This window comes from Nipponia nippon, unplaced genomic scaffold (genome assembly GCF_047370975.1).
Source record: "Nipponia nippon isolate SJK-2023a ecotype South Korea unplaced genomic scaffold, ASM4737097v1 scaffold_12, whole genome shotgun sequence".
Taxonomy (NCBI): domain Eukaryota; kingdom Metazoa; phylum Chordata; class Aves; order Pelecaniformes; family Threskiornithidae; genus Nipponia; species Nipponia nippon.
In genome coordinates this window covers 931265-957856 of record NW_028262313.1, presented here as the reverse complement: position 1 = coordinate 957856, position 26592 = coordinate 931265, and the positions used below count along the sequence as shown (strand labels likewise).

Sequence of the window (26592 nt, the reverse complement as noted above, 5' to 3'; positions counted from 1 at the left end):
GCACACCTTTACCTTCTCGGGGCGGCCGGCTGCGCCCCGGCCAGCCCTGCTGGCCCACCGTGGCCCGCCGCCTGAAGCCGTGGCAGCTCACGTCCCCCCGCCCTGACACCCTGGTTCGCCGCCCAGGCAGCACGGGGGGGTCCTCGCTGGCGGGGGCCACCCCAGCGGCACCCACGCCGCCCGTGGGTCACCCGGGGGCTCCCGCAGCCCTGTCCCCCGGCTCCCACCGCCCGCCTCCCGCTGCCGACGGGGCGCCCGCGGCCGCGCCCCGGCTCCGGGTCCCCCCGCTCCCCGGGTCCCCCCCGCTCCCCGGGTCCCCCCCCGTGTCCCGGGTCCCCCGCGACCCCCGCGGCGGGAGGTGGTTGCGGGAGGCCCCGCCCCCGGCCCCGCCCCGGCCCCGCCCCCGCCCGGTCCCTCCCGCCGCCGCCGCCGCCGCGGCCCCGTCGGAGCTCGGCGGGCGCTGGGCAGCGGCAGCCGGGGCGGGCCGGGCCATGGCCCCGCACCAGCCCAGCGCCGGGCAGTACCTGCGCTCCGACAGCGGCGGCTCGGAGGCCCGTATGCTGGCGGACGGCCCCGGCCCCGGCCCCGGCGACGGCGACCCCGGCGGGGCGCGGGGGGGGCGGCGGCGGCGGCGGCGGTGCGGGCCGTTGTGGGGCAGCGTGGCCGTCATGGCCATCCTGGCGCTGCAGATCGCCTCCACCACCGGCCTCTTCGTCTACTTCACCATGGCCATCTCCAAGGTGAGCCCGCCGGCGGGGGCTGCGGCCTCCTCCCTCCCGCGGAGCCGTTCCGGTGCGGGCGGGGCCGCGGGGGCCGGGGGCGGGCGGGGGTGCTGCGCCCCCGCAGACCGGCGGCTGCGGGAGGGCTCTGCCCGCGCCCGCTCCGCGCCTCGGCTCGCCGCGGACCCCGCCGCGGGTCCAGATGTGGAGGGGGGGCACCGCCCCCGGCTCCCCTGGGAGCCGCGGGTCCAGATGTGGAGGCTGGGGGGGGGGGCACTGCCCTCGGCTCCGCCCAGAGCCGCGGATCCAGATGTGGAGACGGAGCCTTTGTCCCGGGCCGAGGGTGCAGCGGGGCGGGGGGGCCCTGCCCTGGGGCCCCCGCAGAGTCTGCAGCCCCAGCTGGGGATGGGGGGGCTGCCCTGGGCCCCAGGCCCCCTTCGCCCCTGGTTCCTGCTTCGTCTCCCCCCCCGGCCCCCTGCGTTCCCGTCCCACCCACGCTCCAGCCCCGCCGCATCCTCCTCACCCCCGTCGTGAGATGCTGGAAGCGGCCTGGCTGGGAAACTGGGAAACCCCCCCCATACCAGCAGCTCTTGGGTGCTTGCTCCAGCTTCATCACCCCGAATAACCCTGCCGGGATCCAGCCGTTCCCACCTACCCGCCGTGTCCCTCGTGCCAAACCGTTCCCAAACTCGGACGTGCCAGGCCTGATCCTGCCCCCCAGCAGCTGATCCAGGCCCCCAGCAACCCCCGAGCCGCGGGAGGGTCACGGAGGGGAAACGCCAAACGGGGGGGATCTTCGGGAGAGGGAAACTGGGGGCTGCCAGGCAGCTCCGCTGGTGGTACCATCGTCCCTGATGCTGGAGGGCCCAGCCAGAAACGGTCCCGCAGAGCCCAGCGTGTCCCAAAGCCACACCAGAGGCAGGGGAAAAGAGGAAGAAGCCCTGCCCTGGATGCAGGAGGAAGGGCCTGTCTGGCGCCCCGCGGAGCATCCCTGGGAGCGGGCTTCAGTTCGGGCTTTGTTTCCATCCCTGGATCCCATGTGGCGGCCGCTGCAAGGGATTTACATGAAAGGCACTGGAGAGAGGAGGGGAATGCGGGCAGAGCGAGCCCCGGGGAAGGGCTGAAGGGAGGAGAACGCCGCTTCAGCTGAGCTCTTGGGGCTGATTTGGGAGGCTGGTCACTGGATCCCCGCACAGGGCAGTGCTGGGGAGAGGTACTGAGAGCTCAGCACCTCCGGGGACACTGAACCCCTCGGCACGGCCAGCCCTCGCCCCCTCACGTGGGGTTCTTCCCGTGCCCCCAGTTTTACAAAACTTTCCCACTTTTTCCTTAATTTAAACACCCCGCCCAGCACAAGGTCCCCAGGAGGGGAGAGGGAGGAGGCAGGCAGAGGGCTTACCTGCAGAGAGAGAGGTGCTGGTGCTGCCTGCAGCCTGTCGCAGCCAGCTTTCATCAAGGCAATTAGCGTGATCAGGCAGTTGTTAGGACCTAGAGGGATGAAGCACATGGTTGCAGTCCCCATCCTACTGCTGGGAACGTGCCGCCACCTCTACTGGGACCTGCTGGGGATGTGCCACCACCTCACCGGGACCTGCTGGGGGTGTGCCACCACCTCACCGGGACCGGTGGGATGCAGGCTGACCCCGGTCGTGCGGGCACATGCCGTCGTTGGCGCTCCCGGCAGCACGGAGGAGCCGCGTGCCGGCCCTGCCCAGGCACACGCTCGTGGCCTGGGGTTTCCCGGGAACAGCCCCATCGTTGCTTGGGGATTTACTGCCCCGGCAGGCACCGCGCGCCCGCCCGCTCGGGAAGGCCGGTCTTTGGTGCAGCCATGTGAGCCACCGCATCCATCCCTCCGAGCTTGCCCCTGCAGCTCATCTGCCAGCCACTGTGCCCCTGGCAGGTCCAGTGCTGGGACAGTTGGCTCAATAGTGCAAAACCCCCGCCCCAAGCCCCTTTTAATCTGCCCTCACACGGTCTTGCTGCTGCTACTGGAGTCTGTAGTGATCCCAAACATGGGCGCATCCTGGGACCAGGCAAGTGAGTAGCCAAAACTGCGGCCGAGGGAGGCGGGCGGGAGTCTGGTGGGTGGCCAAGCGCCAGGTGATGAAGTGGCCAAGCCCGAGGACTCCTGGGTTCTGTCCTGGGATCTGGGAATGACCCAGGCGATAAAGGTAGGATGGCCAAGGTGCCGGTGTTCATTCTCAGCTCCTGGCACACTGATTCCAGGGCAGCTGTCCCATCTGTGCCTCGGTTTCCCCACGCCCTGGACAGCAGCACGGTGTGGTGGGACCCTGCAGCCAGCCATGCCTGTCCCCCGCTGCGCTGCCACGGCCAGGGTCGGGTCAGCCGCCGGACAGCCCGGGAAGGGGCAGCTCGCCGGGCAGCAGCCCACGTCACGTGGAGGGAAGGCTTCCCAGCCCAAACCGCAAGCCAGCACAGGCTAGAAAGCGTCTGAGATCCGCCTGGGCTGACGCAGCACCGCCAGCGCTCGGGGTCCCGGCCCCGGCCAGCACGGCTCGGCAGCTGGGAGGGCAGAGCTGTGTGGGAGCTTGTTTTGCAACCCCAGTTCAGCTCAGCAGCGGGAAAGCACAAAGAGCGGGGACCAGGCTGCCCGGGCACGTCCAACCTGCAGCGGCAGCTCTTGCCTCCGCGCGCCGTAGGGAGCCGCGCCGCGCAGGGCACCCGCTTCCCCAGGAGCTGCGAACGCCCCCTTCAAAGCTGGGGCTGGGTTTTACTGCTTGAGAAGCCTCATTCCCCCAGGGCAGGAGAGGAAGAGGTGAAGGAGATGGAGAATGGGAACTTTGGGTTCCTTTTCTTTACCTGGTGCTCTGCAGCTTGTGAGGGTCCTTGAGTCTCGCCTCCTCCGCACGCTCGGTGCGGGAACTGAATGAAAGGGGCCGTCACGTTGCTCTGAGCGACCTGGTCCAGCTGACGATGGCCCTGCTCACGGCAGGGGTTGGACTCGATGGCCTTTAAAGGTCCCTTCCAACCCAAACCAGTCCGTGCTTCTGTGTTTCCCGAAGAGCTGGGATGAGCAAGACTCGCTTCTGCCAGGGATCATAGCAGGTCAAGATGAGATTTAAGCTGTCTAATTCACAAAAACAGATTTTTGACAGAACTTGGATCCACCCAGCCTCCCACCACCTAACTCCATCCCAGCACAGCAGAGACAGTCAGTGTCTGCATCCCGGCGATACCCATCCCCCCACCAGCTCCGGGACCAGGGCAGCTCAGGGTTATTCTCTACCCCGCGACGCGGCTGCGAGCGCCCTGCCCCTGAGGAGCCGGGCCGACGGCGGCCGCCCTGTGCCCGCACCCCGCCGGCCGTCCCCGCTGCTCCCTCCAGTCGAGCCGCGCACGCCGCCCTCGCCTGCCCGCCTTGACGCGGGGACGCCCGGGTGTTTCTGTTCCAGCTCAAAGCCCAGGCGCCGGGGAGCGCGGAGGAGCTGCGGTGCCTGCAGGTGATCAATCAGCAGCAGGAGGGCTCCAGCCTGGAGGAGCTGATTGGCAACCAGTCCTGCCTCAAGCTGGCCAACACCATCAAAGCCTACGTGGCCACGGTGAGCCTGGACCCGCCAGCTTTGGGGACCAGGGGAGGATGGGACAGCCGATGGGAGAGCTCCTGTCTGCCTCCCTGCCTCAGTTTCCCCACCCGCCTCACCGGAGGGGTGGCAGAGAGCAATCGCAAGGATGGTTTGAGGGGGGCGGAGGAGTGGGGCTGGACGCCAGGCCCTCCGCAGCGAGGAGCTGGCAGGGCCCAGAGCCATGGCGTGAAAGACAAGGTCGGGAAGGCTTGGAAGAGACGAGAGGAGCTGGGGCGCGGGGAACGCCCGTTTCACCGTTAACCGTGGGCCTGTTTCTCTTCTCTGATGGTCCAGGTGACGGAGAACGTTATCCGCAGGAGCGCGATGAAGGGTGAGTCCCTCCTGGCCCGGCAGTGGAGGTGGCAGCCGGGGTGCCGCTCGCCGGCACGGCAAAGCATCAGCAACCCGTTTGCTGGGGCCGGGTTGCAGATGGACAGACGGAGCTGCGGTCCACGTGCGCACGGCTCGGTGTGCGGCCGGGGATGCCAGCGGGCCGGGGGGGCTCGGTCGCTCCCAGGGCAAACTCCGCCGGGCACGGCGCTGCGAGCTGGGGCAGAGAGGGGAGAGCAAGGGCTGTCCCGCTGGGCGGGTGAAGGGCATATGTCCCCAGGGAATGGGTTGGACGGACGGCCGTGTCTGTCTGTCTGGAGCCTGGGGAACCAGGGCCACAGGGGACAGCAGAGAAATGTCAGATAATGATTGACTAGACCTTTCCATCCCCAAATAACCTCCCTCTTTGATGGGTCACTGGGGCATTTCCCTGCCCTGCTCGCTCTGCTTGCGCAGTGAGGAGCCGCTCTGCCGGCGCGGGGCTGGGGGTCCCCCGGCGCTCTGTCCCCTACGGCCACGTGTCCCATTTCTCGCAGAGGCCCGGCGGAGCTACTTCAACGCCTCGGAGGGGCAGGTTCCTCCCAAAACGGCCGGCAAGCCCTCGGCACATCTCACCCTCCGCCCGCAGAGCCTGGCCCAGGACGGTGAGTCGGGCAGCCCCGCTGGGCACCAGAGGGTTTCTGAGATGGGAACAGGGGGAAGATCTCACCTGAATGGCAGGGGACCAGGATGGGGGGATGTTTCTCCTGTCGGGTCCAGGACCGCCTTCTCCACACCTCCAAGCTGGGTGACCGCGGGAGAGGCTTAGAGCCACCCCATCCCTTTCTCCAGAGCCCGACGGGTGCTCCCCAGAGCATCTCGCTCCCCTCGGTGACCCTTCCTTCTCCCCAGGGAACTCCAAGCGCTTCGGGAACCTCTCCCAGTCCTGCCGCCACGCCATCGCCCGCTGGGAAGACAGCACCATCCACTCGCACCTGCAGAACATCACCTACCGGGATGGCCGGCTGCGGGTCAACCAGGCGGGCAAGTACTACGTCTACTCCCAGATCTACTTCCGCTACCCCAGCGACGGGGCCAGCGCCCGCGTCTCCGTCCCCCAGCTCGTCCAGTGCATCAACTGGAAGACCTCCTACAGCCAGCCCATCCTCCTGCTCAAAGGGGTCGGCACCAAGTGCTGGGCGCCCGAAGCGGACTACGGGCTCCACGCTCTCTACCAGGGGGGACTGTTTGAGCTGAAGGCCGGCGATGAGCTCTTTGTCTCCGTCTCCTCCTTGGCCATCGACTACAACGACGCAGCAGCCAGCTACTTCGGGGCCTTCCGGCTGGACCTGTGACAGCCGCCTCCGCCTCCCCCCTTCCCGCTGCTCCTGCCCACCGATGCTCCGGCATGGCCCCGGGGCAGCAGCCGTTCAAACAGGACAAGAGCCGAATCCGTGCTCGGTGCTGCACGGGGCCGTGCCATCCAGCCGGAGGAAGGCCACGAGCCAGGAAGGGTCTCCAGGGGCACGCACGAGGGGGGACATCCCAGCCCTGGTGGCACATCACCTCCCTGGCTCCTGTCTGAGCAAACAGAGCTGGAGAGGCACCGGGGTCACATCTGCAACCGCAAGACAAAGCGTCCCCGTGGCGGGATGGCCCTCGGCGAGTCTGACCCCACGTCTGGCAGGGACAGACCCAGCCAGGCTGTGGGCGCACGGGGACCCCGAGCTGGAGGCGCTGGGCCAGAAGCCGGGGTTAGCAGGGAGCAGCGGCACGGCGGGCGCAGGGCTGGCAGCCCCGGGGCCAAGCGCTGGGGCCAGCCTGCAGGTACGAGGCAGGGCCGGCATCGGCTTCTGGCAAGGAGTGAAGGAGTTTCAGTTCCGGCTAATTGGAAACCTGGAGCGATTCCAAGGAATTGGTTTCAGGGGAGGTCAAAGAGCAGGACCATGAAGGTGGAGTAATCACCAGCCCAAGCAACCGCACCTAGGCACGTGGCAGAGAGGGGCATTTTGCCCGAGCCGAGCTGCACAGGACCATCCGGCCCAGGAGCTTGCCATCGCACCCCTTCACTCCTGACCAAGCATCTCTTTCCGTGGGGTTCTTGGTCCCCCCAGCCCTGTTGGGCCAGCGCAGCCGCCCGCTTGCTCACATCTTCAGCCCCGGCAATCGTTAACCTGCAGGATTTCAGCTCCTGGGTGAGCCCCGGCGGCAGCAGCACAGGACCGGGAGGGCCACGGCCAACCCTCAGTGTTAAAGGCCGTGCCAGATGCAAAAGGTGGGTTCAAGCAGGGCAGAGCGTGGCTCGGCCCACGGACGCTGGGGGGGACGCAGCCCCCTTTTGTAATTACCTGTATCCTCTCTGTATCATAGCAAGACTGTTGGTGTGTACGGACAGGACGGCAGCGCAGGCTGCCGCGACGGATGCAAGCGCCCCCCGTGCCGGCACAGCGGCGGGGGGCTCTCAGTGCTGGTTTAAATAAAGCCTGTACTCCAGCACTGGTCTGGCACCTCTTTGCCTCAGGCACCCCAGGCAACGCACCCCGGGCCTCTGAGCAGCCACGGTGCTGTGCAAACCAGGCGTTTTGAGGTCTGGGCCGGTTCCCACGCTCCGCTGGCGCACGCTGCAGCTCCCCTGGGCACCCCACTCGCTGCAGCTCAGCCTCATCTGCCCCCTTTCCCTGCCCCGGCCCCAGCCCAGAGGCTGGCTGCAAGCGGGGCTCTGCACGGGGCAGAGCAGGGGGGCAGCCTCTGCCCAGCCGCCTGCAGCCTCCCCCGTGCTCCCACACTGGCCTGAGCAGGGTCCTGCCGCACCAGCCCGGTGGTGCTGGGGTGCTGGGATGCCGGCGGCGGCAGCGGAGCGGCGCGGGTGCGGTGCCAGGGCTGCCGGGTGCCAAGGTGGCCTGGGGGAACGGGCTCCTGCCGTTCCCAGGAGCTCTGGCCCCGAGAGCCGCAGACAGAGCCCAGCGAAGGCCGCCGGCAATAACTGGGTCCTGCCTCATCTTGCACCTGGAGCGCCTCGAAGGGCTCCACCGCCGCCTCTCCCCCACGGGGCATTCCCAGGGAGACGCTCCCGCTGCCTTCATCTCCCCTGGGAGATGCTCCCAGGGGCTGCTCTGGCACCAGCTCCGGCAGAGCCCATCCCAGGGCCTGAGCCTGGCCCTGCTCCTCTTCCTCCCTGGCTCCCATCAGCTCTGGGGGCTACCTCTGGCCCCGCTGCCCCGGGGGATCCCAGTGCTGCTCCTCCTCTCCCCACTCTGGGGCTGCCAAGCCCAGCCCGAGGCACAGCCAAACCCTGGGGAGCCAAGATGGGCTTGTTCCCCGTCACGCCGGGGCCGGGCAGGGGCTGCTCCTTGCTCCTGCTCTCCATCCCACAGCTTTCCAGGCCTGAGGCCCGTCTCTTTGCAGCCTTGGCCGGGCTGGGAGCCAGTGCCAGCCTGGGCCAGGTGGCTCCCGTGTCCCCCCACCCGCAGATGCTGGCCATGGCCACTCACCAGACCCCAGCTCCTGCAGGCTCCTGCTCCAGCGAGGCCCATACCAAAAGCCCCCCAGGGGCACGGTGTGGCCCCGTCCCCCCGCACACCAGCCCCAAAGGCAGGGGCAGCTTTCCCAGCTCATCCAAAGCCTCCCAGGCAGAGAGCGCCGTGCGCCATCCCGGCGCCTGCAGAAGGGGCGACACGGCTGCTCCCTGCTCCGGGCAGGGCTGCGGGGTCCTGCTCCCCCCGGCCACCCCCGTGCTGGCCCCAGTGCCCCGGCCCCACGCAGGGAGGCAGGGCTCGGCTCTGGGGCGCGCTCGGCCCCAACCGGCGTGGTGTGCTCTTGCCCAACCGAAACAAAACCCGAGAGCACACAGCGCAGCCGGGCCCCCCCGCGATATCGCTTAGCAAAGCCCCCCAAGCCCCTCCCTTCCAAAACCACCTTTGAAATGGTCCCTTTTTCTTCCACCTCTCGGTCCTTCCTCCTGTTTTCTCAGCCTCCTCGGTGACCAACAGCAGGGATCGGGCTCCCGGGGCTCTTAAAATCCTCATCGGCCTGAAACCTTGCCCCTGGGGAGCACCGAGCTCATCCTGGCTCCTGGCCTTTGGCAGCAGCTGTGGGAGCTCAGGGTTGAACCAGACAACCCGGGGCTGCAGGAAACGGAGCAGGTGGGTCCAAGTTTTTCTTTGAAATAGAGTTTAAAGCAGCTCCCGGCCTGGCGGAGCGGGTGGGGGGTTGCCGTTTGCCACGCAGGTAAAGCAGCCCCTTGCGTGCGCTGGGAGAGCCGGGCTCAGCGCCAGCGGGGCGACGGGTCGCTCCGCTTTCCTGGAAGGGAGAAAAACTTGTGGGTGGATGTTTTTGGAGAAGACAAACTCCACGAGCATCAGGCCAACCGGCAGCCTCGCCAAGCCGGGCGAGAGCCGAGGGGCACCGGGCAACGGGGCGGGACAGACTGGGGGAAGGAGGTGGCAGGGCAGGGTGCAGGCTGGCACAGCCCGCGTTCGCTCTCCAGGTCCTGGCTCTGCAGCTTTTCCAGGTCTCCTGCTCTGTTGTAGGGAACGGCCCCAGCATGCCGGCACCCGGCGAGGGTGCGCCAGGAGAGTCACCGGGTCCTGACTCTTCATCTCTCCCCCTGTGACACCTCCCCTCTCACAGCACCCTCACCCGGCCCCGGTGTGAGCTTAGCAGAGGCTTAACGCAAAAAAAACAAGAGGCTGAGAAAAGCAAAACAAAACAATCTGGGGAATTCGATGCCCATTTGACATGCGCCAAACTGGAAGACGGTTTTCAGTTTCCCAAACTAATTTGAAATGTAACAACAAGCAGCAAAGGGAGGCAAAACCCTCTCGCGCCCGCACAGCAGGCATGGGAGAGCCTCCTGCTCCGGCGCATCCCGCCCCGGCCCCCGCACGGACTCTGGTCCCGTTCCCGCAGCCACGCTGCTGTTCCCGGCCCCAGGCAAGGCCGCCTCACTGCGTGCTTGTACAAAAGGTTTTCTAAGTTTGATGCTAATGGCAAGTCCTGAAGGCTGGACAAGATCAACCCAACGGCCACCTGTGCAGCATCCTCAGAAATCGAGCATTTCATTTTAGGGAGGGACTGCAAGAAGAGCCTGGCTCGTGCCCGTCTCCCAGCTGAGAGCTCGCTGACACAACATTACGCAAAGAGGTTTTTTCAGGAATACATGCAGAACAGCCCGGAGGTGCGAAGAGGACGGGGAGTCTTGAAACAAGGGGGTTTGGAGTCACAGCCGTAACCTGCTCGCCCTCACCGCCTGCGTTTGCTGCAGCCGCTGGGGATGGAGAAAGCAGATGGAGCTGGGCAAGCACCGAGAGCGCAGGCAGGCGCTACTCAATTCTTCACCAGGAGACCTGGTCACTCATTAAGCCTCTCTGCCTCAGTTTCCCCACTTGTACGAGATGCCTGCGGACACCTGTCTTTGCAAAAGGCTCCAAGACACGCAGGTAAGAGCACACTGGAGGAGCCCAGGGCTCAGCCTCCTACGTCTCAGGGTGGATTTCTGGTGGCACAGACACCACCAGGCAACGACCTTGAGCCACTCATAGAATCATTTAGGTTGGAAAAGACCCTTAAGATCATCGAGTCCAACCGTTAACCCAGCACTGCCAAGGCCACCACTAAACCATGTCCCCAGGCACCACATCTCCCCAGCTTTTAAATCCCCCCAGGGATGGGGACTCAGCCCCTGCCCCGGGCAGCCTGGGCCAGGGCCTGACAGCCCTTTGGGGGAAGAAGTTTTTCCCAATACCCAACCCAAACCTGCCCTGGCGCAGCTTGAGGCCGTTCCCTCTCGTCCCATCGCTTGTTCCTGGGGAGAAGAGACCGACCCCCCCGGCTCCAGCCTCCTTTCAGGCAGTTGCAGAGAGCGATGAGGGCTCCCCTCAGCCTCCTCTTCTCCACTCGCTGTCATGGATTTTACACCAAGGAGTCTCTCTGTGTGTATACATACATACAGAGCATTTGGCCCCTAGTAGTGTACAAAACATCACTTGCCCGCGGCCCAGTTGCTTTGCCCTGCGGTGATGCCTCACCGCGGCTGCCAGGGCAGCGCGGATGCCATGGGGCAGGCGGGTGCCGGGCTGCCTGCCCGCGCTGCCCAAGGAACACGTGGTTTCGGGGAAGAGGATCGGTGCTAAACCTCGCTGCCGGTTGCAAAACTACTCCCAAAGTGAAGAAAAGGAGTTGGCCTTTCCCGCGCCGAAGGCGGCACGGATCAGCCCGTGCGCTTGGCGGGGGCCTTTCCTGGGCCTCTGCCAGCACCGCGCCCGTCAAGCGCAGAACCACACAGAAAAAAGGAAAAAAAAAGTATCAACTGAAAGCAAAAGCCATTCCAGCTCCCCGGTGCTCGGCCCCGTCCCGCAGGTGACGGCTCAGACACCTCCCTGCCCTTTCTGCCGCTTTAAAGGAGACCGGGGGGGCGACGACAGCTCTAATAACATTTTCAGGTTGACCTTATTTCTCGTGGCTTCATTGCGTTGCTTTGATCCAGACACACGCTGTTTCCTTGTAGTCGCTGCCAAAGGAGCCTCTTATCTTCGCCACCACGAACCTCTGCTTGCGATTCAGCGCAGCGAAGGTGCCAGCCAGCCAGGGGCGTCCGCAGCGCTGACCGTGCTGCCCTGCCTCTGGGAACACATTCTGGGCCTGAAATCTCTTTTTTTTTCCCCCTCCCTTCTGTTGTTATTAACCAGTTCATCGCTACATCCAAGTCCTTTGTTCCCTTCCAAACAAGATCTTGTTTTACTTTCAAGTCCCAAGCCCAGACCGAGTTCGCAGCGGGAAGGAGGAAATCCACACTGAAAAACACGTCAACACCCCAGGAAATCATTTCTTGGGACATTGTAAATAAAGCGCACAAAGCAAGCAAGCCGGGGGTTGTGACCCCGCTGTCGCATGCACGCAGATGCCGCTGGCACCCGCCGCAGACCCACGGGCACCCACCGCCCTGCCCTGCCGCGCAGCCGCCCCGGCGGCACCGCGGGACGTCCCACCCAGCCAGGGCTCTCCCCCAGGCACTAACTACGCCTGAAAAAGAGGAAAACAAGCCAGCCAATCTCTTTCCTTTCAGCAAGGACTCAGATAGCTGCAGGAGGCAGGATGCTCCTTAAACTGAGGGCGAAACATTAATAAAACTCAACGCTCTCGCGCCGCAAGCGAGCAGGAGGAACCCTGCGCCGCTGCGGGCAGGAGCCCGCTTCCATCCCTCCCGTCCCTGCCCGGGCTCCCGCAGCCGTGCTGCTCCCCGCGCCTTCCCGCAGGGCTGCGGCCCCACGGCGAGGGCGATTCCTCCCCTTCCAGAGCGAGTTGCCTTTTGCTGCTCAGGCCCTGGATTCTGAGCAAGACCTCAGGGCTGCCAAAGCGGGGAAGCCGACGCCAGCAGCTCGGCCGTTCCTCCCTTTTCACTCGCGGACACATCACCGCCGCCTGGCGCGGTCCCAGGCTCCCCTGCCAGCACGGACACCTCCCAGCTCTGCCCCTGGGACGAGCGAGCCCTACCCAGGAAAACGCTGAGCCAGCTGGATCCAGGCTTACGCATCTCGTGCGCGAAGGACACGCAGTTTTCCCCTTTATTTCCCCAAGCGAGACAAGCTGGAGATACCAGGAAAAAATAATTCCGCTTACCTACTGCCTGCAGGGCAGGGGAGGCAGGAGGAGCCCGGCGCCTCGCTCGGCTCCTGCCCGGCCCTGGGCACCCGGACGAAGCTGCTAACGCCAGTCCGGACACCCACAGCGGCCCACTCCTCACGGCCACCCCCGATCCCCTGCTTTAGTCCAGCCGGGAACCTGGCAGGGTGGAAAGGGAGGGCATGGGGCTGCCTTATCTGCTGCATTGCATTAAGGCAGAGCTTAGAGGATGGGAGCTTCTCCGTGGGCAGGCAGAGGAGAGGAGGTGAGCAGCGGAGCGTAGGGGAGAGCCCGCTGGCCCCGCACCTCCGTAATAAAGTCCCTCGTGCGTTTTGCATCCCGTTCAAGCCCCAGCACGAAGCCAACTACCCCAACCCGCATCCCGCCCCCAGGGAGGCCGGCAGCTGGAGCAGGGACCCCAGTACTGCACTTCATAAACTCGCCGCCGTAACACCCCCGCCAGGCCCCCTCCTCCGCGGGGCGAGGGCCAAGAGGAGGGTGCCCTACGGCCTCCTCCTCGCCCCGGGGTGCGGAGCCGTCAGCAGCAGAGGAAAACGGCCTTTACAAGAGCATCAACCCCAGCCTCGTCCCTGGTTGCTCAACCCAGTGCCGCAAGCAACGTTTCTTGCTTAGCTAAGGAGATCACAGGCTTGGCGTTACCGATCAAGTGCAGGGACTGGCGCCAGCTCCAACTTGTATAACCAGCTCTGAGCTGAAGAGAAACCCCAGGGCTCCTCCTGGAGTCGCTCCGAAGGCAAAGCAATGGAAAAGCAAGAACTGGACGGGGCAAAACCCTTCGCAGCGGCTCAACCTGCCCTGGGCAGGGGAACCCCTTCCCAGCCAGCGCCATGGATTAGGGCCAACGGAGAAAACGCTCGAGTTAAAAAACCCGAGTACGGTCTCTCCCCCGCACGAAATTTTTGATGAGAGAGTTGAACTTTTTTTTGTAGGAATTAAAGGAGTTCAATAAAAGCAGACAGCGAACAGCCAGGAGCTTCTGTAAGGCCCACCTCCCTGGGGAAGGGCAGGCAGCACCCCAGTACAGAGCTATACGTCTGCACCTGCATAACCCCCGCGGGGGCCTGGCGTTCTGGGCACGGAGCGTCACTGCTGCAGCGCGTGCAGTAACAACGGCCGGGGAATTTTCCTGCAAGTTTCCCTACACGGAGAACTACGGCTTCGAAACAGGTCTGGAGCTGAACTGAGTATTTTCCGTACACGGGCGCCGTTTGGTTGGTTAATGGGGTCAGCAGGTTTTCGCATACAGAGCGAGCAGCCACGAAGTCACGCTCCAAGCTCCTGTCTCCACCGCGCCCACGCGTACCAGCCCTGCAGCGTTAGAGCGTGCACCCCCATCGGCAGGAAAATTACCACTTTCCCCATTAGAAAGGAGCAAGAGCGGAGAGATCTGCTCAAGCCAGAGGCAAAGAAAGGTCTTGCGCCATTGCACCATTTCTCCTTCACTTGCCCACCATCACCACGTTCGGTTTGGCATCACGAGAACTCCAAATCCTGCCCGCACCAAGGACTGAGCCTCCCCAAAGCCCAGCGCTACCGGGCTTTCCCGCAAAGCCCGGGGCTGCGTTTTCCCACACTCTCACCTTCCTCTGCAGGATTTTCTCAGGCCGGCCGGCCTCCCGAGGACACCTCTCCCACGCGAAAAAAAGCCACGCAATAGGCACGCTGCCGGCTGCCGCAGAGCTGGGAGCTTGCCGCCGGCGGAGCAGAGCCCCTGCGCTGCTGGGCAGCCCTGCCCCAGCTCCCCTGGTCCCAGCGCTCCCAGCCCCAGACAGCGGAGCGGCTGCGGGCCCCCACCGCCGGTGCGCTCCCTGCCCCGCCGCTTCCCCGCGGGCCCTGGGATGAGCTGCCCGCCAGCCGCGAGGCCCTGGCCCGCACACGGGTTTCCCTTTGGGCACCTCTTGCCCTTACCTCCGCACGGGGCCACGGCAGTCGTCCCACAAGGAAAGGAAGGGGCTCTCAGGTATTGCGGATCTAATTGAAGCAAGGACCATAGTTTTCAAGCTAGAGCGCTCCTGCGTATCATAAGGTAAGCAGAAAAGTGGAAAAAAGCTTTGTCTTTCTGGCCTCCCAAGCACGCCGCTGGGAAGAGAAGCCTGCGTGCATGGGATGGGCTCTCCCAGTGCAGATCCCCTGGAGGGAGCCCCCAGGGAAGCACAAGGTGGCGGCTTCTTCCCTGGACGCAGACCCAGACTCGCAGAGCGCCCATCCGGCAGAGGGACACAACCCTCTCCAGAGGGGACAGAAAAGCATCTAAAGGCAAAGCTGCTGCTGCTACCAGGCAAAGCCTGCTGCCAGCCACGGCTGAGGCAGAAGGCGAAGCATCTCGAGCTGTGAGCGACTTACGGGCATGCTGCGGTCCTCATTTCAACTCAGCAACCACCTCCGGCTGTACAGAGCCACCACAGACAAAGTCAAGGCATTATTTTCTAAGCAGAAGGTGTCTGATCCATTGGTAACATCTTGGTTTGATTCAGCTTTAAGCTACACAAGAATTCAAGACATCACCACCTCACTGCCAGGTTAAAGCAGCGGCCGCAGGTACTCGCTGTTGGGTGGCTTTGGGAAATAAATAAGCTGGCTTCTGCTCCGAGGAGAGATGAGGATGAGCAGCAGCACGGACACCCCATCACCTCCCACCGCCAAGCCCCAGCTGGGCTCTGCAGGCCCCGGGGGGACGAGGGGAGCTGTTACCGCGGCCGAGGCCGTGCGAAGCGCGACGCCTGCTCCACAGCCGGAGGTTTGTCCCTCAGGAAGCGGAGTCGGAGCCCCCACTCCTTACTTCTTGGCCATTACTCAGCAGCTCGGCTCCCTTCTGCACCCTCGGTGGTGAGCCAGGGGCGAGAGGAAGCCCCGCTGCCACCGACGAGCCTCAGCCACGGACCACAGAACAACATCTGCTACAGACGGAAGCCACGACGAACAACACCGACCTCCAAAAGCATTCGTATACCTTCAAAATTCCAGTAAACGGTCACAATTTTATTAACAGGAAAATAATTTGATGAGATCTGGGACAGGGACTTGAGGAACACAGATGTGGAACGAGTTACTCGGCTGACAGTGGTCAGGAAGGGCTTTATTGCATAGTTGTTGGCAAAAGGAGAGACACCGAGCGGTGCCGGTACATAAAGTGGCAGTGTTGCCAATCCTAGAGCCGGGGTCCGGGCCTGAGCTGGGTGCGGGGCTGAGGAGAGAAGCAGGGAACAGCACACGCATCCCGTAACCGTCCCGGGGCTCTCCAGCAGGGCATCCTCAGCCGCCTAAGACACTGCTGATTAAGGAAGAGGTCAGTTGTGCAATATCTACCGCGGACAGAGTTACCGGGAAGTGCAGTAAAGGCAGGGCAGTAACTTAGGACTCAGCCTCTGCAATTTTAATGACATGCTCAAGGGAAATCAAGGAGAAGAAATCCTTAGGCATATACCTAAAAAAGGGATCACGATGAGAAGACAATTGTTAACGCCTTCTGCCTCCTCCTCAGGCTTCTCCTGGCAAGGCAGCGTCAGAGTAATTAAATACATTCACAGAAGATTAATCAAAATAAGCTTCTTCCCAATCAGAAACTGGGCCCAATTTTAAGGAGATCTGGTCTTCTGGGGGGTTTGGGTTGGGGTTTTTTTTTTTCCTTCTTTCAGCAAAACATCCTCAGCTAGCCAATTTTTTTTTTCCCTCCCCTATTTTGACTTTACAAGGCTCTTATTTTTGCCAAGTGGCTAATTGGGAATACACCACCCCTGAGTTACAACCGCGTCTTTCTGCCACCACCTGAACGCTGTGTGCAAAATCATCCTTCTCCTTCAAAGCTTCTGAAGGTACAGACCTTGTCTTTTCCTCCCCATGTTAGTAACAAGAGTTCAAATAAAATAAGAAGAGGAGATAGAATTCTATAGCATTTTGCTTTTACTCCTTCATGGAATATTTCCAATGCAACTTCACAAAAGCAAGGTAAATAAAGTCTTTTTTTTCTTCTAAAAAGAAGATTACGTTCCACAGATTATGTAGTGCAATTGGTTATCTGGTAGAAAAAAAATTATCTTCTTCAGCTTCATGGAAGGAAACGCTGAAAACAGTTCCATGGTCTCAATAAAAATAGGAAAGTATATCCAGGATCTTCTATACAGTTTCTTTCGTGTTGAACCCACAATACCTACTAGTCTGCCATTAATTGAAGAGTATAGAATCCGGGTCCTGGTTAGCCAGCTGTGCAATGTGCTTTAATACGTCCTTTTTGGTAATGATCCCGAGCAGCTTCCTGAAAAATGAAAACAGGGTTTCAGCGCATCGCCCCGCCAGAGGTACCCCGGCTCGCCAGAGCGTCACGCGGGGCAACCCCCATTAAAGCGCCTTTTTGGAGCACAGCGCGGAGGCCCCCCCCAAAGCGTGGTGCTCACAGGCCCCGACGGAAACTCCATCAGTGTTTTGCACTAAGAGAGGTACGGAGGTTATAACCAAAAGACAAATATTTACAATTATTAACAGCCACTTTCTCCGACAAGATCAACCTGAATGCCTAGCGCTGCGTTTGAAGTCCCAGCACTCCCAATAGCTGTGCTTTCCAAACGGCGCTGAAAGGCAGGCCAGAACGAGGGAGCCGGGCAGAGCGTCCGCGGGGAGCGCTGCCGGGCAACGGGCTGTCGGTCCGGAGCCGACGAGATCGGCTGGCCCGAGCGCGCCGCAGCAGGGAGCTGGTGCCACGCTTCAGAGAACAGATCGCTCGGTTTCTGTCCTTGCCCTCGTTCCTTCCCACCTCACCAATGCACCGTTTCTGAGCGCCCCAAAGCAAACTCAAGGAGTTACATGATAGACGCGGCCAGATTTGAGAGGAGGCCGCGAGCCTCCACCAGTTTGAGACCCATCACCCCATGGAGCCCTCTCTTCGCTCTACAGCCGGTACGTTACTGCTGCAACTGGAAGAGGCTCAGGGCTTCCACAATTGCTTTTCTCCAGATAACGATTGCTCCGGCTGCTGCTCAGCACCCTGCACATCAGAGGCCTTTGCTCACTCGAAGGAGAGGAGGTTTTGACTCGGGTCTACGGGCAATCCTGGGACCCCAGGGCCCTGCCTGCAGCGTTCTTACCCGTTGTGAGTAACCAGGCACTGGCGCAATCCCAGCTTGCGGAATATATCCACCACGATTTCCATAGGCGTTTGGTCTGTCACCGTGAAAGGACTGAGGTCCAGGATGCTCCTGAGTTTCAGCATAGAGGGGGAGCTTGGAGGCAGCGGAGGAGAGTGGTCAGTGAAATAAATAATTGAAGTGCTCACGATCCCATCCTGCTTCTTCCGGGCATTTTCTGGAAGAAGAAATAGTTGATTAAATATCATCCCTCCTTTCCTTTTCCAAACCGAAGAGCACACCCTCTTCTCTCTCTGCCCACACTGGGATGGCCTCCGTTCCTTCCCTGCAGCCGTGCAGTTTCCCAAGGCAGCTGATGACCCAAGGAGGGTGCGGTATTTCCATCCTATCTTCTAATAACTACACCATAACCTCTAAGGTCTCCAAAGTTTCACCCCGGGGTGAGATCAGCACACGCTTTGCCTAACGTCAGGGCTGCCACGCACCTCAGCGTTTTGCTCTGGCCATGTAAACGCAAGTTCTGGAGATCTTTAACTTCCCAGTTTTAAGAGGAGGTAGATAAAATGCATCGTACTTTTATCAGTCACCAATTTGGGCCCCGTGCAGAGTGGCTAAAGAAGCATTTTTAAGCACTTAACCTACTGGCTCAGGCGCCATGCCTGTGACTAGGGCCAAGAATAGAAAACAAGTGAAGTACTTATCGTCACTCAGACGTTTACACGAGTGCATTACACGCCTGCTACACGGGCAATCGTGATATCTGCCACGCTGCAGCTTTGATTTGATATCTGCATTCCGAGACCCACTGGGAAGGGGCTAGCCTGGCAGCCCAGACACCAGACTGCATATTCGGAGCTGGCCGCCAAAAGCTAAATCCCGTCCCGTGGCACACAACAGTGCTTTACTGCGCATGTCCTGGGGAAGATTACTTTTACCGAGTCCCTGGAGATTCGGAATAACACAAATGCAAGAATTCACGCTCATACCACAAAGCAGCCTTACAGAAGGAAGGCAACACGCATAACTATAATATGCTAGTGCACTTTTTTCTGTATTTCGTTCCATATTGTCATAAGCATTCAGCCAGATACTTATCAGAAGAACAGGAGCAATATTCACGAGCTCCCAACTGTATTGCACATCCTAAAGCTGACACTGAAAACTTACCTTAAAAGAGAGAGGGAACACGCAGGGCTGATTGATAGCCGCAGGCAACGTAATGATAAAAACTACTCCAGCTCTGCCATGGGACAAAGCTGGCTCAGGACCAAGCCCTCACACCACCCACACGGAAAGTCCTCGAGCTTGAGCTACGACAGGGCGTTTAGCCACGTGCTGGAACACACCGCAGAGCTCACGCGTCTCCAGCCCTCCACGGTCATGCTGTTCCCACCATCGCTTTCTGCTTTTGTCCAAGGTGACTGCTCCCACCGCTCGCTTGCGCCAGCATCCGCGTGCCCCGCAGGGAGCCAGAAGAGGGGACGGAGCTGGGGGAGCTAACCGAGCAGGGAGGGGAGACGTGTTCTCGGCTGGATCAGTTCTCGCATCCAGCTCGCCACGGGGCTTGCACGAACTCTGCTGGCGTGAGGAAGCGCGTGAGCATCTCCAGCTCACCTAAGCTCAGCACAGACGCTTGGAGTCTGAGCTAGAGCTGGACACAAACCACAGGGACTCAACATGCATGAGAGCGTGGGGCTGGGTACCCTTATGCCCAATCTTCGCTCTAGCGCAGGCGCAATTTTTAAGGATTTACATGCCCATGTACCCCTCAACCCTACCACACAGATTTCTCCTGCTCCATCAAGAGAAGACATACTGTCTCGCCCAAGCCAGCAAGAGACAACGTGACCAGAACTTCCACTCGGGTCTCATGCTGGGAAACAGCACTGGCAGGTGTCTAAGAAACTGGAGAGCAAGAGGAACCTAAACGTGCCCTAAGTTGCAATATGGCAATGTTGTTTCCAAAGGAGCTCCACTCACATCGCAGATGGAAACTGCATGCTTACCCAGTCCTGCCAGCACCGCACACCACCTGCCTCACAACCACCAACGCACCAGTAAAAGACCAGGCTGGCTTTCAGTGGTGAAGAGAGACAGAAGACTTTAACATCAGCACCGATATTTACAGGTTTGACAGCACCACCTCAGAAGTGACCCAATATTCAGTACAGGGACCAACCAGACTTTTTTCCTTAATGAAATATAATAAGGTTTGAGACATTAGCAGTTAAGAAAGCTTTCCACGTCCTGTCCATCCACAAAGTCAGGAAGCCTTAGCTCTTGCTGGCAAGAAGTCTCATGCTTCACAACCATGCCTTAAGGTTTATGAATTCAGCAGAGCCACACTAATTGCACCGGGCAAGCCATCCCGTCCTTCGCGCTCAGTGCCTGCAGATCCCACGCTGCTCGGGGATGGAGATGCAGGTGCCAATAAGCACAGCCACCACCACTAGTGGGTGTTTAATTTGTCAAGTAAAGTACAGCTGGTGCCGTTTAAGGCCTCCGATGGCATCATTTACCTACGCAGTACCTTGCCTCTTACCAATTGAAATGATGAGGTCTCTCCTGAGGACAAATCCAACGAGCCTTTGGGACTCCCGTGACACCACCACTGGATAGCCACTGTACGTAGTTTCATTGATGATGGTCTCAACGTCTTCTACGGTCATGCTGTCCTGAGTGATGACAGTCAGAGGAGGATCGCTCCTCCGCGGCCTCATTACGTCCATCGCAAGAGTCTTGTGTGAGAACTCTTCCTTGGCTTCCAAGAAAGGGTATCCGTTGAGGCGAATGTGGGCGTCGTAAATGCCTTCCCGCCCAATAGCATCAGCCACCCACTTGCTGGTCATGGCTGCTGCCATCAGAGGAACTATGTATTCCAGTCCACCGGTGAGCTCAAACATAATGACCACTAGTGACACAGTCATCCGGGTCACCCCACCTGCAAACAGAACACAGGCAGACAGACGACATCAACAGGCAGTTCTGGGGGTTTCCAGGCAGGAGAGCTGTTCTGAGGTTGGCTGCGGCTGTCCTCTGCCAACATTTCTAGAGAAGGTTGTACTGCTGGACCCCCACCTCACATTCAGCATTGCGGTGGAAGCCAAACAGGAGCGAAACGCAGCACTGAAGCCATCCACCCCTTCCAGAATATCGTGCCGTGGCTTGGCTTATAAGGGTTTGCTACGTGGTTTTGAGGAGTCTGTCCCTGAACTCCGAAGCAACCTTAAAAGACGGCTAACTTTCTCTCGTGTTACTTCGCTAGCTGCAAAATAGCCTGGCCGTGCCACAGGAGGGCCTTACAGACACCGCCATAGGCAGCTCATGAAATGCGGCCTGTGACAGGCAAAGGGCAAGCGTCATCCTGACACCTCTGGTTACTCGCACTAATTCCCTAATAGCAAGGCCTTCGGACAACTTGCCTTCCAAGTTTGCTGGCTTTCAGCCAGACATTTTGACCACCGTTCATTACAATTTTGTAGGATTTCAACACTAAAACGGTTGAGGCATTTCAAGAGAAAATACATGAGTCGTCTTAAACATTGACATCATTTTTTACAACAGCATTTAGTCTCCGCCTATTTTAATTATGCTTGTGAGATTCAAGTCCCAAAGCTACTCCCAAATACGTTAGAGGCGTTTTGCTCCAATAACCATCTCCTAAAGGGGCACATACCCTTTAGTACTGTCCAGTGGTAAACAGAACAGTTAATGAAGTGGAACCATATTTATTTTTTATCAATGACATGCAAACAAGAAGGTGTACCCCCTTTAAAAAGACTAAAGATGGGCTTTTGGTAGCATGCTTTTATCATTCCTGAAATGAGAGATTCTCCTGATGCAGTAAAGTAGTCCCTTAGGAGTTAAACACGCTATTCAGTGGAGGAGAGGACTGGGAATTGCAGTGAAAGTGAAGTTCAGTCACGTGCACCCGATTTCTCAAATTCGGCCACGAGGAAGAAGTGTTACCAAAAAACAGAGCACTTGAAAGAAGAGTTGCATCGTAAGATTTAAGGCCAGAATGGGAAGTAAAATGAATTAAAACCCCACAGGAAAAATCTAAAGTCCCTGGCCAGCCTCATTTGTCCTAGCTGCCTGTTCAGGAGGCTCCCTGCTGAAACCCATCACGTCCAACAACAGGTTGGTGCTGGCAAAAGAATGCAAACAGGATGAGGAACACATCGCACGTTCCGCTACGAAGTCTCCTGTTCTTGAGGTGACACCCGCTGCTACGGACTGTGAGAAGAGCAGCGGCGTTTCACTAGTACGCTTCTTCACGTGGCCAACCAAGCCCAAAGCACAGCTCGGCCTTCAAAAGCGATCTCGCTTACCTAGACAGGCTGCAGCCCCAACCATTGCGTAGAGGCCAGGAGTGATGCAGTCGGCTCCTTGACTGCACCAGCCGCTGAAGATGGCCCAGTCGTGGTGGTAATAGGCCAGCTGCTCCACGGCCACTCCGAGCAATCTGCCTGCTATAGCACCCACCGCCATGCTGGGGATGAAGAGACCCGAAGGGACCTGCGAAAACACGCATTGGTAAACGCGCCGTTTCTCAGACGCTCCAAAGACTGGCGAGAGAAGCCTGAAACAGGACTGAGTTAGAGGTTACGCTAAGTTACAACTGGCAAGGAGACCTTGCTCTATCACCTCCGCCCTTCCTGCACCCTCATGCTCCCGAGTTGCTGCAAGAGTTTGAATTTACTCCTTTCCGAGCAGGAGAACCAGCCACACCAGAGGTCAGTGTGGAACAGAACAAGCTTTTCTCGAAAGCTTATTTCCCAAGAGAATATAACAAAGCTTCACCTGCACACCGCTAACGCTCCCCCATGCCTCTCCGACCACACGAGTAGGCGTTTGTGGCAGGCGCAGGATTTCCCCACTCTGCTGCCTTCACGTACTGGGAGCGGAATCACCCTTCTTCCCCGGCAGAAATTCAAACTCTACCGTGAAAGCGAGAGCGCCCGGAATCAGCACACACAGCACAAGTGACGCCCAGCAGAGCCACTGCCGGGAAGTTTCACCTCCGCGCTTCAGCTGGTGCAGGACACCGAAAGCTCCTGTTCTTTCAAGTCAGAGAATCTGCCCCCCTTTCCTTCACCCATTTGTCAGCCGGCTTTCTCACACGTCGTACATCTTTCTCATGGGCTTGATGACTGCCCTTGAATGTCAGCGACCATCTCATGGCAACAGCGATGCCCAGACCTCTGTGGTGGGGTCACCTTCTGGACCACTCGAGGACGGGGGGGCAGGCGGGGATGCTCAGCTCCACCCGCTGAACCCCCCTGCAGGAAAGCTCAGCCCTAGGCAGTATATCCACAGCTCGGGAGGCTGCCACCAACCCAGTTCAGAATCATCCGACCGAGGAACAGCTACGATAAGTCAGCATTTACAAATTAAGATATCGACGGCTTTCCGATTAGCGATTACATATATATTGCATATATATCAAAAAGGTTTAAGGCAGGACAATTTAGAAGCATTCTGTGTCTGGAAAATGGGACCTGAAGCCCTGAGACGCCAGCTTTAGTGACTGCATCTGACACCCGCACTCAGGCTAAAGGTCTCTACCGCCCTCAGTTATGAGCAACAGAACAAATAATTGCAGTCTACCACCTTGCCCCTTTCTTAACAGAGCCTGGGGAGGAAAACCTGTCTGTTTATTGAGCAAATAAAACTCTAAGATGTGGGGTCCCTGCAGAGGACGAGAAGAACATGAGCTCCTTTACAGGCAGTTCTCACCTTCATGCCAAAGGTGAAGATTGTGATGAAGACTTTCATTACAAGGGCCAAAGCCAGCTGCCACATGGCTGTGTAAACTCCTGGGCCAGCAGCTCGGTCCGGCAGGTCATCCCCTTTGGTGCTGTTGAAATCATTCACGTACTCGCAGAGCTTGGAAGAGTCCAAAATCCCACAGTCGTTGAAGAGCTCAGAAATCAGCTCACTGGTGCTCATTCTGGTGTACTCGTTGGGGAAGGCCAGAACGGCTGTGATGGCAGTCACTACGAACACCTCCAGCACAGGGTATTTACCAAGCTTGGTCATCTTGCGTCGCCTGCACCAGGCAATGTTGCTGCGAATGAAGAAAGCTCCCCAAAGCCCACCAAATATTCCCAAAAGGATGAACGGCACAAGCTCCAGAAGATGCCACGGCATGTGAAACTCCACGTAGAAGAGAACCAGGCGGCTGTTCCCAAAGGGGTTGATGGACCGCAGGGTAAAGGCAGCGACCAGAGCAGCGAAGAAGGAGCGCCACAGCGTCTTGAGAGGAAAGTAGTAACTGACCTGAAAAGGAAAACCAAAGCAGATTCGTTCACTTTAACACTCGTCACTACACCGATCGCTGCCCAGTAACAAAATCACCACTGCATGAAGTAAAAGCAAGGACTGAGATCGATGTGCGCTGGCTACGTACCCTCCTCTCCAGCAAAGCACCCCAGGCTTTATTCTGAGCTCCCGTTCAATGCGTATTGCAGTGACCAGGATGGGTGCTGGCCTGCGTACTTCCAATGCAGCAAGTGCCCCGAAGTGGAGGCGACTTAGGCGGACAATAAAAGCTGTTACAAATCAGCTATGAGCTGAATCCAGAGAACTATTTGCCTTGCGTGCTCTGCAAAGTCCAGAAGTGCCAAACAACAGTGCTTGCCATAGCTGCCACCACAACTATTGCTCAGCTGAGCAAAACCATCCCATTCCTCCTCTGAGCTAAGCCCTGAAGCAAGCAGTGGTGATCCACTTCATGTCTGGATCAAAAGAACAAGGATTAGAAGTTCCTTGGGAAGAAAAGGGGTTTGATAAGCCAGAGGAGTGTGCTCCCAGGCAGCCTGGGACAGAGTTGTCAGGAGAGCGTGGACGTACGGCAAACACGACAGAGGCTGTGAGCAGTCGGTGTTGCTGAGCACGGACAGACTGGGGGAAACCAACAGGTTTATTGCAAAGCTACGGAGAGACATCATCCAAAATAAACTATCCAGTATTCGTAACAATTACCTGAAACCCCAATAAGCTTTTAGGTTGCTTGGCCTTGTAAATACACCACCAATCTGTATTCAACAGGGTCTCCTTTCCACACCCAAGCAGTTACGAGTGGACTGTATTTTTAAACCAGCGGGCTCAGTTCTTGCAATAAAACAGCTCGCCAAGAGCTAATAGAAAATGCTGATGTTACCTCTTCCAGACTAAAGAGCACTCCTCCGATCGGTGCACCAAAAGCTACAGACACACCAGCAGCTGCAGCTGCTGATAAAACCTAAGAGAGAAACCACAGGCGGTCAGACATTTTCAGCCCCCCTCCAAACCTTCCCCCTTGTTTTGTTTGTCTTTAAATTTGTGCATGCGGTGTCTCGCCGTACCTCTCTGCGCTTCGCTTCGTTCTTCCTGTATTTGGTGAAGAGGTGACACAAGATGTTCCCGCAGCAGCAGGCGACGTGCACCAGGGGCCCCTCTTTGCCCAGGCTCAGCCCAGAGGACACCGCCAACACTAAGGTGATGGTTTTGATGATCAGCGTCCACTTGCCCAGGTAGCCTCTAATGATGAAACCACTTAAGATAGTTTTGATCTGGAAGTCAAGCACACAAAGCTCTACAGGCCTTCATTCAAGCCCTGGTCAGAGCTCCTGTTTTACTGGGCGCTCCCAATCCTGCCCTCAGCTTTCCCCTACAGCTTTCAGAGTCCCCCCAGCTATCAAAGGTAGAGTCGGTAAGAATACCCCTGCGCGCAAAGGCAGAGACAGCCCTTTGAGTCCTTCCTTCAGGGCTGCTCTCCCTGCTGAAGAAAAATCCGAGGCTTTTGTAGCCCGTCTTATGCAAATGGTGTGCTTTTGTTCGCACCTCCTGCAGTAAACACCAAAATATTTTAGTTTTTAAAGGGACTGCATGGAGATTTAAGTACTTAAGATATGTTTTTTTCCCAAACTATTCCTGAAACATATATTAAAAGCCACCACCTAAAGTGCAAGAAATTATTATTCCGTAGCAGATATGCGTAATCTTTGGATGATGGATCCCTACCCCACCTTAAAAAAACCCAATCCACTTTCATTCTCACTCACCTCTGGGATCCCTGAGCCACAGGCATAAGGAGCAAACCCCTTCACCAGTAACACGGCAAGAAGGGAGAACAACAAGGCCCAGATAACGTACATGAAGTAGTTGAGAATATATGCAAAAGCCCCCTGAAATGCAGAGAAAGTTACCCAAATTAGATCGTTTTGACTGAGACCGCATCAAACCCGCGCACTGAAGCACGCACACAGAACTAGCAGGTAAGCTCACACACAGTTATCAGCCAAAAACGATGAGAGCTACAGTAAGTGTGAGGTTTCAAGGAGAAGTTACATTTGCTGGGTTACGGGGATGCGAATCGATCGTATCTCCGAAGACCGCTATAAAACAGCGAACAGGGTGCACAAGTAGCTCGGTACTGGGTAAGTGTCGGCCCAGTCAAGCGGGCTGCTCCACTGGGAAGAGCTGCCAGAAACGCACGGCTTGAGCTCGCCTGGCGTTCCTCTACAGCGTTCATGGGCAAAGTATCCTCCGAGCAGCAGGTCTCAGACACAGGAGTAAAACACCGCACTTGTAAAGGTGTGAGTGTTTTGCTTCCCCTCCGAGGACAACACATAAGTAACTTGTTTGAGTTTATTTACACCCTTGGAAGACCCCAACGCTGAATGTTAAACCACTGAACCACCCAGAGCTTGCCGTTCTGGCATATACATCCAGACCGCCAGCCAGGGACGACACTGGCTGGGGAAACGGGACATTTGGCAGCAAAACCAGTGGTGGGCACACGTCACCTCTCCGTGGCCGAGGATCAGCTGGGACCAGCTCTTCCACTCGGGACACTTGTCTCTGTCCGTGAAGGTTGTGTTGGATTTCCAGCAGCAGTGCTCATGGTTAAACCAGAAGCCTGCTAAACACACTCCTTCTTTCAAATCGGTCATCCAGTGGGCAGAAATGTCTATCAGACCCGCTAAGGAGCCTAGTTTAAAAAAAAAGAAAGAGAATTTAATAATCGCCTTATGCAGACTCAAATATCTGAAGGTTACAGTCTGCCGTACTAATTTTTGACTCACCTGCCACAAGTAGAGCAGTACTGCTATTTCTGCCTACAATTCACTTTTATTCTATAGAGAGCTAAACGGGAAGATTTGCTCAAGTATATATATATTGAAAAGAGTAGGTCAGGAAACAAAGCATGCCTGATAACATTTCAAAGGTTGACCATGGCAAACCGCGTTCGAACCCACCCTGCATCACTAG

At 58.5% G+C, this 26592-nt stretch overlaps 2 protein-coding genes and 1 long non-coding RNA gene across 14 annotated transcripts in view; 1 reads left to right on the top strand and 2 right to left on the bottom strand.

Moving 5' to 3' along the window:
• The first annotated feature begins 443 nt into the window (after positions 1–443).
• LOC104021117 (tumor necrosis factor ligand superfamily member 10) lies at positions 444–7111 on the top strand. Its single transcript, XM_087749298.1, has 5 exons — positions 444–740; positions 4136–4282; positions 4601–4637; positions 5173–5280; positions 5528–7111. The coding sequence occupies exons 1-5, from the start codon at positions 492–494 to the stop codon at positions 5968–5970; spliced, it is 984 nt and encodes a 327-aa protein (XP_087605424.1). The 5' UTR covers positions 444–491; the 3' UTR covers positions 5971–7111.
• LOC148056625 (uncharacterized) lies at positions 1469–4129 on the bottom strand. Its single transcript, XR_015702813.1, has 3 exons — positions 3543–4129; positions 2119–2207; positions 1469–1768 (listed from the first exon to the last, which is right to left on the bottom strand). It is a non-coding gene; the product is annotated as an uncharacterized LOC148056625 (long non-coding RNA).
• An 8200-nt stretch (positions 7112–15311) lies between the features above and the next one.
• The window catches only part of LOC104021104 (Cl-/H+ antiporter 5), a 41416-nt gene continuing 30135 nt past the window's right edge, over positions 15312–26592 (bottom strand). For all 12 annotated transcript variants that reach the window (XM_087748263.1, XM_087748262.1, XM_087748261.1 and 9 more), the window contains 9 exons: positions 26127–26311; positions 25383–25505; positions 24684–24890; positions 24500–24580; positions 23074–23616; positions 21666–21852; positions 19877–20275; positions 17335–17551; positions 15312–16508 (listed from right to left, as the gene is read on the bottom strand). In XM_087748263.1, the coding sequence (XP_087604389.1) occupies positions 16418–16508; positions 17335–17551; positions 19877–20275; positions 21666–21852; positions 23074–23616; positions 24500–24580; positions 24684–24890; positions 25383–25505; positions 26127–26311 (2033 nt within the window). In that variant the 3' untranslated portion in view covers positions 15312–16417. The remainder of the gene's footprint in view (positions 16509–17334; positions 17552–19876; positions 20276–21665; positions 21853–23073; positions 23617–24499; positions 24581–24683; positions 24891–25382; positions 25506–26126; positions 26312–26592) is intronic.